Source organism: Abramis brama (assembly GCF_963993115.1).
Source record: "Abramis brama genome assembly, chromosome: 7".
NCBI classification, from domain to species: Eukaryota; Metazoa; Chordata; class Actinopteri; order Cypriniformes; family Leuciscidae; genus Abramis; species Abramis brama.
In genome coordinates this window covers 28,789,642-28,805,733 of record NC_139969.1, presented here as the reverse complement: position 1 = coordinate 28,805,733, position 16,092 = coordinate 28,789,642, and the positions used below count along the sequence as shown (strand labels likewise).

The following is a 16,092-nucleotide window of genomic DNA, read 5'->3' as shown; positions in this document are numbered from 1 at the left end:
ATTTTCATAGGTGTTTTCCCCAGTATTTTGAAGTAACCACTGCATTATGTATTAGGTTTAAAGGAAATGTTTGTTAACTTAATGGAAATAATCCATACACTTACACTGCAATCATGAGAATAATGACAAAAATAAAAACTCAAAAGTAAACTATTCAGACTGGACACCTGGAGGGAAAATGTGCTTAATCTACATTAATATAAATGGAAAAATGTATATTTATCCGTTAAGATAATTTACTAACAAGATAATTAAGCATTAATCATTTTCACTATTCTCTCCTCATTTTGGTTTCAATTAAATGCATTTTCAGTCAACAGAAGAGGAGAGAAATAGGGAATGAGTTTTAGAGTCCCTCCCACTAAGCTCCCCCGGGTCTGAGGCTCATTGACACATCAGCACAAGGCGATGTGAGGAGAAAGAGACTGACTAGCTGACAGACTGCACAGTAGGTGAGTTTGGAGACACAATGGAAAGGACTATGCAGCGAGAGTGAGCTAGTAATCCAGCTGCTATCAGAACAGAATGACTACACCAGCAGCACTCAGCCCACCATGAAAGATCACTGCGGACCACCTTTTCAGAGGCCGGATCCTGAATACATATCCGTGTGTCTCTTACCAGATGAGTCCTACCAGAAGCTGGCCGTGGAGACCATGGAGGAGCTAGACTGGTGCCTGGACCAGCTGGAGACCATCCAGACGTACCGCTCCGTCAGTGACATGGCCTCCAACAAGGTGAGATGGCACTTGCTCTTTAAAACTCCAAAGCTGCTTTCTGCATGTTTGCATGCTTAAGTCGATGCAAATTTGAACTAATGCTGACTTTCTTTGTGATAGAATAGTACTTTTTGATGCCTTACACATTTTTTTTATTTCAAAGCCTAAGTCAACGTTTTGTTGGTATATAAATTAGATGGAATAAGGAGGATTTGACAACCTCTTGTGATATTCTGCAAACCCTACTGAAGTATCTTTAATGATGGTCTATCATACAGTCTCAGACAGTCTGAAGAGTTTAGTCATCTTATTTCCATAGTGCACCATTATTGGTTAGTCACATCTCTCAAATGCAGTTTTGAATCCTGGATCAGCTTTGTGCTGATACATGGATAGAGTATGCGGTTGTTCATGAATAGTCTGGTCATGTCTGTGAGGTTAATACTGGGAACGTCACTGATGATGAGTTGTTGACGTGGGATCTTGAGATGTTGTCGCAAAACAATTATATTGTCGGTAGGAAAGCATGCAATAACACTTGAAGTGACCCAAAGAATTTCATAAGAAACACTAAAATAATGTGTATTAATTGTAATAGCCTATAGTTTATATCCAGTTTGTTGTCTTGGTGAAAGGCTTTTGGCCCAGTCGGCTATTATTTTATTTTAAACACATTAATTCAACTCTGTAAGTGTGGGTGGTTATGGATTCAGTGGATTTACTGGAATCAGTGTTGAAAGGAAACTGTTGAAACACTCATTACTTAACCAAATGATTGAAGCAGTTTTTTTCATGCAGGCATTATTTGAGTACTGCCACTGGCACTGGCCTCTTTTCACTTGTGACCTCATTGCTTTGTTTACCCTGATACCTAATCAGATCTAGATAGAGAGCATAGAGTAATAAGAGGACGCACATTACCTCACTGACATTGAAGCATTCCAGACTGTATTATACTGCATTTTATCACATGTATATGTGATAAATAAATACATACACACACATGTATAATATATATATATATACACACACACACATATATATATACACACTTTTGACGTTGTGCGTCAAGTTCAAGAGTTACTCTTTTGGCGTAAATCTATGCTTACGGCCGTCTGCCGGAAGCTAGTTATTTTAGTTGATAAAGTTTTAAATATGGATATTTTTCTTACACGAACGCATCACTTCACTTCAGAAGGCCTTTATTGACCCCCGGAGAGCCGCGTCGAGCACTTTAATCGTGAATAGATGCGCTTTGATGGACTTCCAAAGACAGACACCCATTCACTCCCATTATCAAGCTTGGAAGAGCCATGACATTTTTTTAATATAAATCCAATTGTATTCGTCTGAAAGAAGAATGTCATATACACCTATGGCTTCAGGGTGAGTAAATCATGGGCTAATTTTCATTTTTAGGTGAACTATCCCTTTAATAAGTTCTAGTCATATATTATATTGTTTATTTCAAAGTAATGTTATTGTTAGTTTATTATTTATTGTTGAAAGTGGAAAGGCGACACATAATGATTCAGTGCACACTTCAATTCACGTCATTAAATATGAACGACAAAAGACTGAGTCTTATTGTCACGCCTTTGAAGTTCTGTGAGTAGTAATTGAGTCAGTTCCACCCATGTGTGCAGTCAGAGCAAGAATAGCGTGGTCTCAGCGCGCCTGTACCTGAGAGAGAGTCGAGAGGGAGGAGGGCTTGTCGTCTACAGTGAGGTGAATCAGTTAGAACTTTGTCTAAGGCATTTCCTGACATCCGTCAGAGTGAGCTCACAGGCACTGCCTTGCACATGCTCACCAGCACCACACGAAACACCTTCGCTGCAACAATGGGACTGTGCTACTCGGAGAAAAAGATCAAATTTGGTGTGGTTAAAAGCTGGAGAGAGGTGAGATTTAGTTTGAGTGCAAGTTTTTGTTTGTTTTGTGCTTCAATCTTAAAGCAACCGATTCGTCCGTCTCAGTTATTGGAGTTTGATTGGTTGTCCTCTTTTGTATAAGAAAGATTGTTAAAGATTGTTATTGATCGTTGTTTGTTGTTAAAAGAAATGAGAATTTATGAGCTCAGAATTGTCTTTCATTTTTGGAAGTTTGAATATATTTAGATGTGAGCAAAAAATGTAATAAATGAATGAAAAAATAAATTGCCAACTCTTTGAAACCGGGGAGTAGTGCAGTAGTTTGACTCTCTTAATTTTGTTTAACATTATGTTTCATTTTAAAACTTCATTTTTAATTATAAAGTTAAATAATTAATTTAAACTGATAATTTATTTACATTTAAAACACACAAAACATTTTGTTTTAAACTATATCCTTATTTTACTAAACATACTAAATGTTAAAAAAATAATAATAATATATTTAAGTATTATGTATAAATAATGATTATAATTTGTTATATATAATTTTTATATAAAAAAAAAATACATTTACATTTTTTTTTAGACTTGCCGACCTCGGTTCGACAGTCTAGTTCTTCTATATTATCAGTCGAAGTGTGTACTTTCATTACATTTATGCATTTAACAGATGCTTTTATCTGAAGCAACTGGCAAGATATATTTTAGCAATTTTGCATTCCCTGGGAATTGCCCGCATGACCTTGCCGTGGCTAACATCATGCTACAATGTTTGAGTTTCAGAAAAATAGCCTGTTGCAAAACCATGTTCAAAACTTCCCAGAACAATATGTTACGGGAATACAGCTGATGTGTCAGAAGGGTCATATTTGCTGTTAAATGTGGAGGATGTGCGGGACTGATTAATAATCTTGAGTACTTACTACTTCTGTCTGGCTGCAGTTTTTTTCATGCAAACACTCGGCTCTGATTATGTGAGAATTTTCTCTGATATGATTATTACTACAGACCAAAGATCATATCATACAGTAACTGTAAAGCTTTTTTGTACCATGCATGGGTATTGCATAAAAAATATGCATATACAAATTGAAAAACCTCATTGTTAGTCTTGCAGTTTAAAAGCAGAGCATTGTGGGTTTTGTGTGTTTATGTGCATGTATCCGTCTTTGCTGCGGCAAAGGATGTGGAGTGTAAAGACAAGAGAGAGAGAGAGAGAGAGAGAGGAGGGTGAAAGGGAGACAGAAAATAACAGAGAGAGAAACAAGACTGTATGGCAGATGCAGCAGATATCATGGAACTCTATCTGGATTTCTCCTTATTGTTGCTGTTTATGGGAACCTGGCTGGGATGTGAAAGAGAATACAGAGGGATGAGTTTAGGAGAGTCAGTGCTGGGCTTTTGTTTGAGCTGAGAAGAGTTTGTGTATAACTCAAATGAAGAGAGGAGTTCAGGGTTTAGGCACGAACTGAGGACTCCCATCATGCCTGAAGTCAACTACCTGCTCTCAGTGTCCTGGGGTTACATTAAGGTGTGTTTGTGGGTTATTAACCGGCGCACATTGCTTGGAATGTACTGGCTGTTTAATATGGATGTTGCTTGAGTTTCCTGCATTGCTTGGACTGGCAATTGAGAAGTCCAGAAATATTTATACTGTATGAGTTTAACAAGACTTGTCTTGTTTGTTTTAGTTCAAAAGGATGTTGAATCGGGAACTGACACATCTGTCTGAGATGAGTCGCTCTGGAAACCAGGTGTCCGAGTTCATCTCCAACACATTCTTAGGTGAGTCTGAGTTTTCTTTTCATCGTCTTATAATAGGCAATAGCATAAAAACAGATTTATGGGGAGAGGAGAGATTCATACAGTGTTTTTACTGCAGTATGCAGAGTTTCAGACATGTGGGCTAAACTGAGAAACCAAAACATCATGGGAAATATGGTGAAAGCCATATCTCAGATGGTGACAGAGATAAAAGAATGTGGATAACACTTCACCATGAAAACACTGATAACTAGAGAAAGGGAGTCTGTTTTTCAAACCAGTCTGATCCGGTCAAGCATCTACACAGTGAGAGTGTGTGTGAGAGAAAGGAGGGCTGAAACTGTAGTCTGCTTTAGTTGCCACAGGGTCACTGTACTCCCCTAACCCTGCCGTTCAGAGCCCTACAGCCTACGCACTTACTCATCAACAGGAGAGTCATCAACGGGGAGATTTTTTAGACAAACACTCTTAATATGCAGTGTTACTGAGAGCTCACACAGCTCAAGCTCTCCTGACTGACAAACAAGAGGTGTTTAGAACGAGAAGAAAGAACGTGTGGTTCTTGGACGTCAATGGAGAAAATAAATCAAGAGGTTTCTCTCTCATCTCAGGAGACTCGGATGTTTTTTTCAATGCATGTTTTAAGTATCAACTTTGTTTTTCTTAAAAGACCTCAGTAGGAATTGACATCAGACACAAGTACTATAAATTGGAGTACTAAAAATACATACTTTGGGCCAACTTAAAAAAATACTTTTTATTAGAAAATGTGTTCGTTTTTGCCTTGTTTCAAACCTTAAATTGTAATTTAATATTAATCAAAATACTCTCTCATGTCAAGCAAAAATACTATTTAAACAAAACTGTTTCTGTTGTTATTTGCTGACAAACTGAACTAAACAGGTTTAATCAGTAAACCGTTATTTTAGATTTGACCAATATAACAATACACTTATGTAACCACTAAGACTTTGGCTGCCAGCTTCTCCAATAAGCTCAAAATAAACAAGAATCGGCACACTGCCACTTCTGCTCCCATAAGGCATAAGGCTAATCCAGCTTTACAGTCCCAGCATCAAACCAGCATAAACCAACCTGGGCCATCATTCTGGTCTAAATGGATATTTTCAGCTAGGAACTGTTTGTTGAGCTGTTGCATCAACTGTTGAACTTGTAGGTGGCTTGTACTAAAAAAAATTGTGCATTTGAACTCACTCAGTGAGTCTGAAAAGTCCTGGCTGTTGTTGTGAATTGAGTGTGCGAGTGCTGAAATGAACAATCTCATGAGTAACAGGCCGAAACCTCTCCCCCTGTAGATAAACAGAATGAGCTGGAGATCCCTTCGCCCACTTCGAAATCGCGGGAGAGGAAGAGGAGGCAGCAGCAGCTCATGAATCAGATCAGCGGGGTGAGGAAGGTCACGCATGGCCCTGGTCTACCCAGCAGCAGCAGTACGGCCAGGTTCGGCGTGAAAACAGATTTGGAGGACTTGCTCTCTAAGGTATAGTTGTACGTTACAGACCACCTGTTGCATGGAAATCGTGCAATTTTGTCGAGTTCGTACCGTAATTGGACGGATCCTTTCTTGTCTTACGTAGGACCTGGAGAACATCAACAAGTGGGGTCTGAACATCTTCAAAGTTTCAGAGCACTCTCACCACCGGCCTCTGACCTGCATCATGTATGCCATCCTTCAGGTTAGTACATAAAAAAAGCTCGTCTCACAAGTGAAGAGATGTGTTTTTTAAAAATGAAATGTAACTAAAGCATGTTTTTTTTCACGTAGGAGAGAGATTTAATGAAGACATTCAAGATCCCAGTGGACACCTTTGTGACATACATGATGACCCTTGAAGACCACTACCACGCAGACGTGGCCTATCACAACAGTCTCCACGCGGCTGATGTGGCCCAGTCCACACACATCCTGCTGTCCACACCCGCACTGGAGGTGAGGAACTCGAATATGTAGCCAGTCATAGCTGTTTCGGAGCCCTTTGAACTGATTTGTCTTTAATCTTCATTATGTGTGAACCCTCTCTAAACAGCCTGCATGTTTTGTCTGCAGCTGGTTTTCTCTCAGTGATAAAATAAAACTTGAAAAGACAAAGCTGTCTTTTATCTACAAAATATTTAGTTTTATTAAAGGTCATTGGCAAACAAAGTCAAAACTGAATCTGTTTCAACTTAAAGAGTTGTGTTATGATGCTTGAACTGTGTGCAACACACAGTACTTGACCAAGTTTAATGCATTGAGGAAAGTTGATCCACGTCATGCAACAGTCCTTTCGCCGTTATTATTCACAGGCAGTCTTTACAGACCTGGAGATCCTGGCCGCTATCTTTGCAGCAGCCATCCATGACGTGGACCACCCAGGGGTTTCAAACCAGTTCCTAATTAATACCAGTGAGTGTGTTTTATCTTCTCCTCCCTTTACATATTGAAGACTATGCATGCTTATGAGTTGAAACTGCTGCAGTTATTGCAACTCAAACCATATGGAAGAGCAAAGCCTCAATGTTATGACTGTTATGTTATGACCATGCCTCTCTTTACTGCAGACTCCGAGCTGGCGCTCATGTACAATGATGAGTCTGTTCTCGAGAACCATCACCTAGCGGTTGGTTTCAAGCTCTTGCAAGGGGAAAACTGTGATATGTTCCAAAACCTCTCCAAGAAACAGCGACAGTCTCTCAGGAAAATGGTCATTGACCTGGTAGGCAGGTTTAAAAATTACATTTATAAAAAGAAATGCAAGTATTTGAACTTGAAAGTGCTTATTAGTTAGTTAATGCATTAGCTAATGTTAACTAATAGGATCTTGTTGTAAAGTGTTACCCACCAATCATACATGGTAAAAAAAAGTTGCTGCCTTAAATTTTTAAGTTCAATCAACTTGGATGTTTAAGTCATTTCAACTTCAATTACATTAAACTGACTTAAAAAAATGAGTTGAAACTTAAAAAAGTTGAAAATTGCTTAGCTTATTTTGATGAGTTAAAGCAATGTAAAAACATATGTGTATAACTTATTGATCATAAAATGTTGTACAGTGTAGGCCTAATAGTAAAACTTTTAATTGAAGTTTTTCACCCTTACACAAAACTCTCACTCGCACAGATTCCTATTGAAATGACTGGGCCTGCAAAAATGCGTCGAACAAACTAACTCTCCATCTCTCTCAATAGGTACTAGCGACAGACATGTCCAAGCACATGAGCTTACTGGCTGACTTGAAGACAATGGTCGAGACCAAGAAGGTGACGAGTTCAGGAGTGTTGTTGCTCGACAACTATACGGACAGGATACAGGTGAGTCTTGGCTTATGTGTCCTCGACAACAACATTCAGTTCTTCACTGCTTCCTCATCATTCAACGTCATGTCTCACTATGTCCACAGGTCTTAAGAAATATGGTTCACTGTGCCGATCTCAGCAATCCCACCAAGCCATTGGATCTGTACCGGCAATGGACGGACCGCATTATGGAAGAGTTTTTCCACCAGGGTGACCGAGAGAGAGAGCGAGGCATGGAGATCAGCCCGATGTGTGACAAACACACCGCTTCAGTGGAGAAGTCTCAGGTGGGCATCCACCGCCATTCCTCGTGGAAAAAGAACTACACTTTAGCATACTTTTAAAAAGTGCACTTATTATGGAAAGAATATACTTAAGTGTGAACTGAATGGAATGTTTTCAAACATTTAACTGAATGTTATTTACAATTCAATTCATATTAAGTTCAATTAGCTTTTTTGAAACACTTAAGTAGGCTTACATTTTTGTTTTCATAGTTGTGAAAAGTTTTATAGTCAAGCACTTTGCATGTGCTTTATGTTGTTAAATGTTATGTTGTTTATGTATGTTAGTCAACACATCGAAATAAGTGTACTTTACAGCATGACAACAGATTATTAAAAAGCACTTTAAAGTAAAACTTAATTTGACATTATTACAAAGTGGACTTTTAAAAGTGTACTTAAGCGTGTTAAGAAACTCTTTAAGTACACTTAATAGCCTTTTATTTCATCGTTATATTATCTGCAGATTTTTTTTTTTTTTAAATATACTTTGAAGATTTGAAATACTGGACATTCAATACAATTAAGTGCATTTCTTTTGATCAAGTTTGGCTATTTCTATAAGGGACTTATCATGTGTTTGTTTTCCTTTTAGGTTGGTTTCATTGACTACATCGTGCACCCGCTATGGGAGACTTGGGCGGACCTGGTGCATCCAGATGCGCAGGATATCTTGGACACTTTAGAAGAGAACAGGAACTGGTACCACAGCATGATACCACAGAGTCCCTCCCCTCCCTTTTTCGAAACAGGAACTGACGGTGGAGATAAGTTTCAGTTCGAGTTGGAGGACGAGGAAGGAGCAAAGCAGGACACAGAGAACCTCTTAGAGACAGACAGTGTAGAGACTGTGACACATTCTCCTTCATCTGCCGAGACGTAGCACCTCACTACGTGGGCCGTATTTGATGACAGAGTAAAGTGGAGGAAGGTTATTCTTCTGCTATCTGAGAATCCCACTGAGGACCACTGTGTCTTAGGACTCTGCTGTTGTTACAGAGCCTATAATTGGGAGCGAGCGAACATCCTACACAATATAGTTTTCACAGAATTTGCAAGAATCCAGTCAAGTTGGACATTGGCAAGTGGACGGAGGGGCGTACCCCGAAAGTGCCATAAGCTGGATTTTCTTAATCGGACACTACAGTCTGATCTGAATGTTGGATTGGGATTCTGTGAAGGAGAAATGCTGACCCTCATATAAGAGGGGTTTGTACTACAACATTAAATGGACTTTTTTGTAATAAAAAAAGAAAGAAAAGACTACTTTTTTGTACTTCAAAAGTGAGGAATGTCGTCATGCTGAAAGCAAAAGCATAATTCCCAGTCCTGTATTGGGAATGCAGTCTTCCTAAATTTTAGAAAAAAGAATAATCTATTTCTTGTGCCAGCATACTTTATCTTTATTTAATACAAAACCTTTGTACTTTGTAACACACAGTTTCTCTAAAAGGCGTTCTTATAAAGCGATTCATCTGGTACAGCTAATGTGGTGTTTTATGTCATATTAAGTTTTTTTTTTAAAAAGGATCCAAAGAGTCCAGCATTTTAGTGGTTACTCTTAAGGAATGTCCTGGGCTGGATATAAATTAAGCTCTTTTGATTGTATTAGTGGCAATTATGTTGATTACCACTGAATATTTATATATAATTTTTTTTACTTGTATTGCATTTCCATTGTAAGAGCCATTATAAGTACAATAAGGAACTTCTTATTGATTTTTTTTTTTTTTTTTTTTTTTTAACTGTTGGATAGTCTGAATTGAATTTATGGTCAAAATTATTTTTTCTTTGGTAACTGACATCATCCCACAGATGCTGTTGATCGAGCTGCACTAGTATTGAACCCAGATCATTCCTTTTAAACCACTTTAATATGGGAAACACACATCCCTTAATAGCGACATTTAAAACGGTTTTGTATGTACTATATATTTAAAAATGACCTCTTTGTGTCTGTAAATGTCACTAAGATACTTTTATGTCAGAAACAAAAGAGACTTCAGATTTAACATTAAAAATGTCAACTCTTAGAATGTCAACTCATTTCTTAGAATCTAAGCCGGAATTATTCACGGAACAAAGTCAACAATAAACCTCAATTACACAATCACTGATGTCAAACAAATGTGGTTCCTCCTGAATGTTCTTACTGGTCAGGAACGGGTGTGGTGAACGCACGTCATTCTGACTGAGATTAGCCTTTAAATCAACAAGTATCTTTTTTTCCTAACAAGATGTATACTATTTGCTTCTGCTTACTTTTTTTGTTAATGCATTTTTTCTTCTTCTTTTTATTTGATTCACGAAAGCATGACTACATTTTGCCACAGTTCAACTGACGTAATTTGTCCAAATTGAAATTACGGTTACAGTATGAAGCTAAAACTTGTCTTTTCTACTCTTAGTCATTGTGAAGCGGATGATGAACAAGCACACTGTGGAACAACTGTGATTTCACTGGTGGAATCACTGTTATCTCCATTATTATTATATTTATTGTTATTATATTATCGTTTTTAGTATTAATCCTCTGTTAAAGTTGTGTTGCACATTTCTTATTTGTCAAAAAAAGAGATTAAACAAAGAAAAAAATGAAAATGTTTTGGTCTGTAAGTGATGTAATTTCTTTTGCATGCTCCATGTCTATCTATAGGGGCAGACGGCCTAGAATTGTACTGAACCAAACGGGAAAATTTGTCACTGTAACATTCCTGCACATAACATAAACCATATAGCTACAAGAAAAAAATAGTGTTTACACTTTATATTAGGTGTCTAACTACTATTAACTTACATTTAAAAAAAAAAAGTTAGATACAATTGTCAGAGGATGGTGATGAAGGAAGGAGATGGATTCCAGCCATTTTATTAACAAACCAAAAATAAAGAAGGTAATACACTGAACTGCAACCTGAGGAGGGTTAAAATACACCAAATAATGGGGGGACTCATCAATCAACTAATGACAACTAATGAATAGCAGGAACAGGGCACAAAGGCAATGGGTACAGGAACAAAACCACAACAAAGCATCCATGTTGTATTGTGAAACACTTTTGCTGCTATGGAGGTGGGATACGGGTAAGTTAAGGGTCAGGTTTGGTGGTATATGGGTAGGTTTAAGGGTGGGTTAAGGTTTAAGGGAAGGGTCAACAGTGTCATTTTTTACAGCTGTAATTTCATGCAGGTATTTTTAAATTTAAGTACAATGTAAACAATAAGTGCATTCAAATGATTAATTTAAACGTAATATAAAGTGGGACCAAATTTGTTATATAAAAACAGTATGCAATTATACATGAGACAATTTTGCTTTAGTATCCACCTAGTTTGGCTGTGAGATTTGCGGTTGAGTTATCAGACTCTGTAACTTTATTTTTTTGTTCATTTTTGTTAATGTATTAATTGAAGACTAGCAGTGATGTAAAAAGTCCTTAGAACAAATGTATCAAAAGTATGCCCTTAAAACCAACAGAAATCCAAGATTATTATAAAAAAAAATATTGAATGCTTCATTTCATTTCACGTTATTGCATTTATTAAACTCATACATGAAAACGGGTGGGTGGAATACTTAGCTGTTGGCCATTTCCCCTGATCGCGCTGATAAAACAAACACCATAAACAAAATGAAACAACGTACTCATTCACCACATATCAGAGTAGAGATCACGCATACGTGACAGCAGTCACCAACTAGAAACAAATGAAGTGCATCCTGCTCAGCAAGACTGGTTTCATAGAGTTACATTTATGCTAAAGGTTACCAGTAATGTCGATGATCAGCTTCAGCATGCTGACCTTTGTGTAGCGAACGCTGTGTTTTAACTGACTGAATTTAAAGTTGTTACAAAGCATCTTTGGATATCATGGATGTCACCCTAGAAATTTGATTCGATTGAAACAAACCCCTCACGTTTAAATTGCGTTATTAACACACTAGGGCTATGCACTCTAAAAACAAATCCTTTGGCTCAACAACAACAAATGCAACAGTTTGCATCAATCTTTTTGAGTTACAACAACTTCTACTGACATTATATTCAACCAACAAACTACACTGAATTAGAGGAACTTAATTTGTGGCGTAAGTTAATTATTTAAAAAACACAGGCCTACGTGTTCCAACTAATTTCAACATAACTGAGAGGTGGCCCTGGAACCAATTAATCTTATCTATCCACAAAAACTTCAACATAACCGAAACTTTTAAAAATGTCAAACATAAAATACCACTCATTTTAACATTTAAGGCCCGTTCACACTAAAAGCAAAAACCGATAACTATATTAGCGTCCACACCTGCGCACAATATCGTTCTGTTTATCATAAGCGCGTGCTGCAGTTTCGTCGCCTGTCACTTTAAATGCTCAAGCTTTTTAAGCAGGATGTATTCTGATTGGCTCTCATGTTTATCATTCATTAGCTGGAGAAAATAGTTCTGAAAGTGATTCAATAAATATTGTTTCACTGTGCCGTTATCGTTATAGTTGTGGTGTGGACTCTGCTATTCCTTTATATTTAGAACAATTTAAATCTTTATCGTATCGTTATCGTCCTTGATGTGAACGGGCCTTAATGCTCCTTACGTAAAGCATCATGGGAACTAGAAATCCAGTTATCAAGACCATTTTAGTTACTAGACAAAGACAAAGTTACTACTTTTTTTTTTTTATTGTGTCACCAGAACTAATGTTTGCAACTTAAAAGGTTTCATTTTTAACTTGCAACCATGCATTTATTTAAGTTGTGGTAAAAAGTCCCCTGAATTTCGTTTTTAAAGTGTGACAGAAAAGCTTTGCACAGGTAAGCGCCACTCTAAAAATCTAGTTTGGTAAATATAGCAGTTTACCTAAATATATTTTCTGACACAGTGTTAATAATAGTACTTGCTTGAATGAACAAAAACTAGACAAGAAAACGGGGGTCTAGGAGTTATCAGAGTACATGGGGAAGATGCTTGGGACGTGCTATTTAGGGTACAGTCCCTTTTTTACAAAAAAATCCCGTGACACTTGGGTTAACTTTTTCCATCGTTGCCATGTCAGTAGCTATGAAAGCTTGGGAATTTTTTTTGGAGTGCCACAAAAACTTTGCAGTGTTTGACGTCAAAGTGCTTGTTGTTCCAATGAGCAGCATGTGGAAACTCAATACATGTGGGCCACTGGGGGCTTTTCTTAGGGCCCGGAGCTCCAGAGGAGGAAGTGATCAAGCTTCTTCATGGCAAAAACCAGTCTGATTACTTTCCCTTCATGGAAAAGGGCAAATTTCCTGGTAGCAGGATCGTTTATCGTGCACTCAAGATGAGGGCCATGTTGAATATCTGATCACAGAATTCATTCAAGGGGAATAAAACAATGAGTTTGTTGACAGAGAGGAAGACAGTTCCTGAGAATGAGGACTGACAGTGACAAACCTGAATATATACAGTACATGCATATGTGCATATGTATGCAAGTAGTTGTAACCTGACATACAGAGTAAGTTTAGGAAATTGTTCTAGTAAATCTGTCTCTTTGGAAGGCAATCTGTTGATCACATCTAATCTTCGCCCTTATCCAGCACCACAAACAGAACGTCAAACATTCTGCACAACTCAAACAGAGAATAAATGATGTCTTATGTATTCAGACTATGCTACACTGCTGAACAAACATCCATACTAAAAGTTTCTTATGTTCTATCACTGACAATTTTATCTATTGAAGGGGTCCTATTATGCCCTTTTACTAAGTCTTGATTTTGTTTTGGGGTGTACTACAATATGTTTTCATGCTTAATTGTTCAAAAAATGCATTATTTTTCACATATTTTACATTATTATAGCTCCTCTCTCTCCAGTCTGGTTGAACGTGTTGTTTTCGATGAAGCCCCTCCTTCCGAAATACAAAATGTGCTGTGATTGCTTAGCTGTGATCTTATTGCCAAGTGTGGTGTGATTGGTTGGCTGGCCCAGTGTGCTGTGATTGGTTGGCTGGCCCAGTGTGCTGTGATTGGTTAGCTGGCCCAGTGTGCTGTGATTGGTTGGCTGGCCCAGTGTGCTGTGATTGGTTGGCTGGCCCAGTGTGCTGTGATTGGTTGGCTGGCACAGTGTGCTGTGATTGGTTGGCTGGCCCAGTGTGCTGTGATTGGTTAGCTGGCCCAGTGTGTTGTGATTGGTTAGCTGGCACAGTGTGTTGTGATTGGTTGGCTGGCCCCGTGTGCTGTGATTGGTTGGCTGGCCCCGTGTGCTGTGATTGGTTAGCTGGCCCAGTGCGCTGTGATTGGTTAGCTGGCCCAGTGCGCTGTGATTGGTTAGCTGGCCCAGTGCGCTGTGATTGGTTAGCTGGCCCAGTGCGCTGTGATTGGTTAGCTGGCCCAGTGTGCTGTGATTGGTTAGCACGGACTTTGCAAGCACAGATTTCACAGGACGTTTCAGAGTGGTATGTTTTTTGTTTTTTTTAATTTTCTTAGATACGATGTTATATCCACCATTTAATCATATTTGTCGGAAAAATATGGTAATACAATCAGTAATCGATCACAAAATCAAGCAAGAGCTTACAAAAGCTACAGTAGACACTACATCAATACTAGCTCAATACTAGCATCAATACAATGTTAGCAGCTTTTGCCCTCCGTTTACATCATAGCCATCATAGCAACTACATAAAACGTGTAATTTGAACTGTTCATATAAAACACAACTACAAATGATAAGACGTACTTACAGGTTGTGATCCATAAACAACAGATTATCCCGACAAAATGGGAATGGCCACATCTTTCAGGAGAAGCTTTTGTGCGTTGTTCTCTACCTGTCTGCTTTTTTCCGTAAAATGTGCAGCGCACAAACAGGTTAAAATCTTCAGGAACAGTGTTTAAAATTGATTTTAACCTCTCTAAGTTTGTCAGCCTTAGGACAAACTTTTCTGGGGTGGAAGAAACATCGACAACACTCTTCTCTACGCCCATTTTTTTGGCGTATTCCATGGGCGGAGATTTTTTAAATGAGGAACATTATGACTTCATACGATCCGGTAAAGTGTGTTGTAGTCAAAACGTAGTTCGTTGGAGTTCTTGAAAAGTGGATTCTGTTAAATAAAAATATCTCCCTTTGGAGTAGACTTTGAGCTTTGTAACCTTGCAGACTGTTTTATGCTCAAACAGCAACATTACAGATTAAAGTTGAAAAAGTGAAAAAGCATAATAGGACCCAATTTAATAAAAACTTTTTTCTTTGTCTTTTCTTTTTCTTTTTTACAAATATCTATTGTGGGTTCAATGCATTCCTTCATTTAATTCACCTTTTTTTCAGTATTATACTGCATTTTAATATTTAGTGCTGAGTAGTAACTGATGTTATCTGGATTACATAATTAGACACAAATTAAATACTTGTAATTATATTATATTACTTTTTAAAATACCCATTGTCAGAATACAGTGACTTTTTTAATGATTACATGATTACTTAACAATCACAAAATGGCAGTAATTCATTGATTCTCCCTAATTCTTCTTTTTATCTTTTAAATTATCCTTTCTCAAAAGTTTTATGGAACTTCACACACAGACAATTTCAATTACATTGAAAATTGAGTGGCTGCACAGCATAAATAAATAAAAACAATTTATTTTTTTAGTTAGAGTATTATTTTGGATTGTTTTCACTTTAAAACTATTTATTTCGTATAATTTAACTTTTTAATGATTTTATTAATTATGAACTTTTTATAAATGTATGAACCCCCTGCAGTTCCTTCTCAAGCCCTAGTTAGGGAAACCCTGACATAATGCAATGTTTAATGTTGTTGAAAACAAACAACAACAACAACAAAAACTTTTTTTTTTTTAAAGTATCTTTGTAATTTTATCAGTATGGTACAAGATTATACAATTCAAAACAATGTAGTAAACAAGTTAGGTCAAATGTAATCTAAAAGTAGTCAGATTATATTATCTAAAATGTGGAATGTAATAGATTACTAACTACAATGTTTATCATGTAATTTGTATTCAGTAATGGACTACCCAGCACTGTTAATAGCCTATTCATATTTATTTATTTCATTGTGCATGTTTTATTGCTAATTTTTTTTATGTAGAATTAAATGCCAGTTAATCGTAATTACAAAAAAGGCTGGGTGTATAATGCATGGATGACTGAAA

General features: G+C 37.4%; 2 protein-coding genes across 5 annotated transcripts in view; both read left to right on the top strand.

Moving 5' to 3' along the window:
• The window catches only part of LOC311086675 (3',5'-cyclic-AMP phosphodiesterase 4B-like), a 55,173-nt gene extending 54,695 nt beyond the window's left edge, over positions 1-478 (top strand). Inside the window, exon 8 of the mRNA XM_084119675.1 lies at positions 314-478. Coding sequence (XP_083975801.1) covers positions 314-336 — 23 coding nt within the window. The 3' untranslated portion in view covers positions 337-478. The remainder of the gene's footprint in view (positions 1-313) is intronic.
• LOC311086673 (3',5'-cyclic-AMP phosphodiesterase 4B-like) lies at positions 403-10,543 on the top strand. 4 transcript variants are annotated; one of them, XM_084119672.1, is made up of 11 exons: positions 408-452; positions 625-737; positions 4,285-4,378; positions 5,674-5,858; positions 5,956-6,054; positions 6,144-6,308; positions 6,665-6,764; positions 6,920-7,074; positions 7,547-7,669; positions 7,759-7,941; positions 8,534-10,543. In XM_084119672.1, the coding sequence occupies exons 2-11, from the start codon at positions 657-659 to the stop codon at positions 8,819-8,821; spliced, it is 1,473 nt and encodes a 490-aa protein (XP_083975798.1). In that variant the 5' UTR covers positions 408-452; positions 625-656; the 3' UTR covers positions 8,822-10,543. The 4 variants fall into 4 exon arrangements, with proteins under 4 accessions (XP_083975796.1, XP_083975798.1, XP_083975797.1 ...); XM_084119670.1 differs by having other exon boundaries at positions 403-737; XM_084119671.1 differs by lacking the exons at positions 408-452; positions 625-737 and adding an exon at positions 2,320-2,620.
• The last annotated feature ends 5,549 nt before the right edge of the window (positions 10,544-16,092 follow it).

Coding starts and splice junctions, on each gene's coding strand:
- LOC311086673 (XM_084119670.1), top strand. CDS start 555: ATGAAAGATCACTGCGGACCACCTTTTCAGAGGCCGGATCCTGAATAC. Junction 4,379..5,673: donor CATCTCCAACACATTCTTAG/GTGAGTCTGAGT, acceptor CTCCCCCTGTAG/ATAAACAGAATGAGCTGGAG. Junction 6,055..6,143: donor TCATGTATGCCATCCTTCAG/GTTAGTACATAA, acceptor TTTTTCACGTAG/GAGAGAGATTTAATGAAGAC.